This window comes from Octopus bimaculoides, chromosome 17, assembly GCF_001194135.2.
Source record: "Octopus bimaculoides isolate UCB-OBI-ISO-001 chromosome 17, ASM119413v2, whole genome shotgun sequence".
Classification (NCBI taxonomy): domain Eukaryota; kingdom Metazoa; phylum Mollusca; class Cephalopoda; order Octopoda; family Octopodidae; genus Octopus; species Octopus bimaculoides.
The window spans coordinates 46,104,529-46,109,044 of NC_068997.1; the positions used below are offsets into that span (position 1 = coordinate 46,104,529).

A 4,516-nucleotide genomic window follows, 5' to 3' on the forward strand; every position below is an offset into this window, starting at 1 on the left:
ATCAGACACTAAAAAAAAACACAAAACAGAAAAGAAAAAAAAATGAGTCGTAAATATTTAGAAATGATGAGAGAATGTGAAATAATTCATTTTTATCTGTAGAGATAAAGCTATAAATATTAACATAAATATTGGGTTAAAAACCCCTTTTGGATCGAAAATAGCAAATGCTAGTCTTAGGACAATGATAAAATATCTGTCAGCTATTGACTTTCCCTATAGAAAAGGGATTTTAACGTAATATCTACATGCCTTTATCTATGGCTTTTCTGTATTCTAGAGATTAAACTTACCGCAACATCTCAGCACAACGCATCTCTACATTACGTCTTTCTATTTCAAGAAGTTCTTTTTCCATTCTGTATCTTAATAGTTTCTCCTTTTCCAGTTTCATTTTTTCCAATTTCATTTTCTCTAACCTGAAAAGAAGAGTGAAAGAACATAAGGATAACATTAAGAATTTAAACAGAAAACAAATGACAATCCCTGCCTACATTCACCAACTTTTATGTACCCTGATACACGTTACACTGTAAAGATATCCTGAGAGATGTTGTTTTGAATCTAGGAGAAATTACTTATTTGTCCAAATGTCAAAAAAGGGAATGGTAACAGTTGTAAGGCCTTCAATCATTGGCTCACATGATAATTAAACAAACAGTTCACAAGAATCAAGGAACTGTTTATTTGACAACCATTTTTTAAACTTTCACTGCTAAGTTCAATTCTTCCTTGGGCTTTGAAAGGATTTTGAAGAAAAGTACTCCAAATATGTCAGCCTCTCGTTATCCCAAAGCAGAATCAAACATTTACAATGGTAGCCAACCAACCTGCTGGATTATCAGATCTTAAAAAAGAAAAATATCAGGAGATTGCTAACACAATTTAAACAAGATAAATAGATAATAAATATATCACTCAATACATCTTACATGCTCTGGTTTTTAATTTTCTTCTCATATATATTGAATATCTTCCTTCTTAGCCTCTACCTTTCTGACCAAATTCCAAATACCTCATAAGCCACAATTATTGTCTAAAAGATGCATACTCTGCTAAAGGCACCGAAGAACCAGATGCGGTACTGAACATGACAACACAATAATTCTACCACAATAACAGAGATGACCTCAGACAGCTTTTAACATTTTCCATCAATCAAATTTCACTGGCAAAGCATTGGTCAACTGAAGACTATGATAGAAATTACTCGTCTAATGTGATACACAATGACCCTGAAGTTTGTATAATGGGAGTGTGAAGTAAACTTCTCACCCACACAATCATGACATTCTGTCTTAAAACAGTTTAAATGTGAATGCACTTTTCACAAACCTTATCTTCTCTCTAACTTTGCCCAATCTTTTCACCTCCTCCTTCTGTTCCCGTTCCACATTCTGCTGAAGCATCCGGGCCATGTCAAGTTTTTTCAACCGACGCCTCTCCTGTTCCCTACGATTCCTTTGTCTCTGACGTAAACGCTGTCGCTCTCTTTCCTTCTGTCAAGAAATTTGGTGGGGTTTTGTTTTTATTTTCAAGAATGGAATATGAAAAGAGAATAATTATTAAATAGCAAAGAATAAAACAAACGACATAAAATCAACAAAGAAACCCACACAAAACTAAATAACCGTACAAAATAAGACTTGATATTATACAAACAGTGACATAGAACATGACAAATCTAAATACCACAATAATTTAATACAAGCATCTCAGATTTTAGCAGTTCTGTATAGCACTAAAAGCTGCTACTCTGACATCATAATACCCTTATATCCTGATATAAATAGGGAAATCTCTTTGTTTTACATAATTTTTCCACACTAGACTAGGAGCTACAATTCCCTCCTCTTACTAACCATTCAATCTAAGTAAAATTGGAATAAATTTTATCAGTTGAGCAAACTTGAGTAAGTACAATTATATCATTTATTACAGCAAATAGGACAAAACATAACAGCTGCAGAAAGATTTGAACTTCTACTCTTGAACCAGTGTCCTACATCCAGAGTAAGTGGCTGTATTCTAATGAAATAGTTGACCTACTTCCACCTAATCTGGTTTGAAGTTTCTTTACATATTCTGTACTGCAACAGCCACAACAGTTACTACCACAACTATTGTGACTATTGCAGAGTCACATCTGAATCAATCAGCTTAATTTAAACGATTTCTTTAGGTTACATCTCAGCCATGTTACACACTAAGACCTTCATTGGAAGATACTGCATTTCAATGTTAACACTCCAGGTATTATCAGTTTTATGGTACAGGAGCTCTATCTCAGGGGTTTTCAAACTGTGGTCCGCAAGGACAAGACAGGGGGTCTGTGGACAGCAAATACTTTTTATGGGCAATTTGATTTTATATATGTTTTTTAATCAAAATCTTTTAATTGACAATAAACCTATTTGTTAAATACTGTTAAATAAATAAATGTAAAAATATATGTTATTTTAAGCAAATATTTATGTATAAATTTCATAAGCGTTTATAAGGGGGTCCCTAAGGTAAAGCCTGAAATATAAAGGGGTCTGCAAGTCAAAAAGTTTGAAAACCCCTGCTCTATCTCATGATTTTAAGAAATGATCAAGGATGATAACCAGACCAGATTCAGGGTCAAGTAAGTGAAGTTAGCCACTCTAGTTTCAGGGTCAAGTGACATTAGGCACTACAAGTTCAGGATAGAATAAGTTACCCACTCTAGTTTTAGGGTGGAGTAAATGATGACAAGCACTCAAGTTTCAGGATCAAATAAGCGAAATTAGCCACTCTAGTTTGTTCAAGGCAAAATTATTTATCTTATTCTACTTCAACTACACACTTTAGCCACATTAAAAAACACCTACATGAAATTGTACTTACTTTTATTTGAGCAAATGATAAAATATCTTTCTTGGAAGAAGGGTCACCAGGCCCTCGGGGTTTAGGCTTTGTTGTACTGGGAACTTTCTCTTTGGTGCTTGCTGCTGCTGCTGCGGCTGCAGGCTCTGCACTTTTCTCAGAGCCTTCTTTTGTAGATGGTTTCAAACTTGTTGCTGGTTTAGCTGCACTCTTATTCGGTGTAGCTGCATGAGATTTATCTGAAACAGTAAATCATTCACCACCATCAATTAAAGTTCACTTTTTTGTATGTGCTTGCACTGGTCAGATGGAGTTTGTTGGGGCAGATTTTCTATCGTCATATACCTTTCCTGATGCCAACTCTCAGCTATTTCTAAACAAGATCATACCTTCCTATGGCTAGACAGATCTTTCACACAGAAGACCAAAAATAAATAAGACTTGTATGAGGGCAATGCACATTTACAACCATCATGTGCTGTCAAGACAATGGTACAAACAAGCACACATTTCTACACATAGATACATACACATACAATAGGTTTCTTCCACCTTCTGTCAACTCACAAGGCTTTAGTCAGATTGGAGATAGAGTAAAGACACTTGCTGAATGTTTCATGAAGTGGGACTGAAGTTGAGACCATATTGTTAACCACAAAGTTTCAGTGGCACTTAAAACACACTAGAAAAATGCTTACAAATCCTGCTAATCTAACCCAGCAAAAATCAGGATATACTCCAAGTTTAAAAAAAAAAGCAAAACACACACACATGCGACTGACCTGAGCTTTTGTGATGACTTCCGCTGATTCTGCTAGTTTGTCTTTTGTCATCTCTTCTGTTGGATGTTCTCCTGCTTTTGTCATCTTTCTTTAAATCTTTCTTCTCAACTTTCTTCACACCATCTTTTTTCTCTGCAAACACAAAAACACCATCACAATCTATAAATTTGAAGGCAGTATAGAGATACCTATTGTGTCAAGGTAACCACCATCAACATCATTTTTGATGCCTACTTTTCCATGCTCCCATGGAGCAGAAAGAATTTGTTGAGGTGGATTGTTCTATGGATAGATGCCCTTCCTGTCACCAACAGTCACGTTTCCAAGTGAGGTAATATGCCCTCAGGACCAGACATGTTTCAAGGAAGATTAGAAACACAGGACACTGCTTGCACCATGGCAACATTTCTTTACAACTATCACACAAAGTCAAGGCACACAGATAGGTTTATATATGTAATATATGGACAACAGACTTCTTTCAGTTTTTGCCTACCAAATCCATTTATGGGGCTTAGGTCAGCCTGGAGCTATAGTAGGAAACACTCGCCTAAAGCACCACACAGTCACACCTGATATTTGTGATTTTTTGAATACTATTATTGTAGTTAAATAATTGTGAAATGCCAATGGTTTTATTAAACTAATTACTTGGTTAGTAACATGAAACACTAAGTTCAGCTAACTTCAATGCAAAGACTTGTAGAGTCTCTACATTGGAATTCTAGAGCCAAATTCTGTTTAGAGTACAAATATGAAACACTGGAAGAAGTCATACCATCTTTCTTCACCTCAGCCTTTTCTACTTTCTTTTCTCCTGACTTGATTTCTGGTGCTTTAGTCTGAGTTGTAGGTTCTTTTCTAGCCTGAAAAATAAAGGAAATATT

The 4,516-nt window shown here is 35.3% G+C and overlaps 2 protein-coding genes across 4 annotated transcripts in view; both read right to left on the minus strand.

The window, feature by feature from the left end:
- LOC106879424 (SAFB-like transcription modulator) overlaps positions 1 to 4,516 on the minus strand; it is a 63,492-nt gene that overhangs the window by 40,532 nt on the left and 18,444 nt on the right. The window lies entirely within an intron of this gene.
- Positions 1 to 4,516, minus strand: part of LOC106868918 (scaffold attachment factor B2) — a 13,499-nt gene that overhangs the window by 5,884 nt on the left and 3,099 nt on the right. The window contains exons 4-8 of one of the 2 annotated variants that reach the window (XM_014914379.2): positions 4,408 to 4,495; positions 3,630 to 3,761; positions 2,869 to 3,086; positions 1,336 to 1,499; positions 294 to 419 (exon numbers count right to left, since the gene is read on the minus strand). In XM_014914379.2, coding sequence (XP_014769865.1) covers positions 294 to 419; positions 1,336 to 1,499; positions 2,869 to 3,086; positions 3,630 to 3,761; positions 4,408 to 4,495 — 728 coding nt within the window. The remainder of the gene's footprint in view (positions 1 to 293; positions 420 to 1,335; positions 1,500 to 2,868; positions 3,087 to 3,629; positions 3,762 to 4,407; positions 4,496 to 4,516) is intronic. The other variant, XM_014914380.2, reaches the window with a different exon arrangement.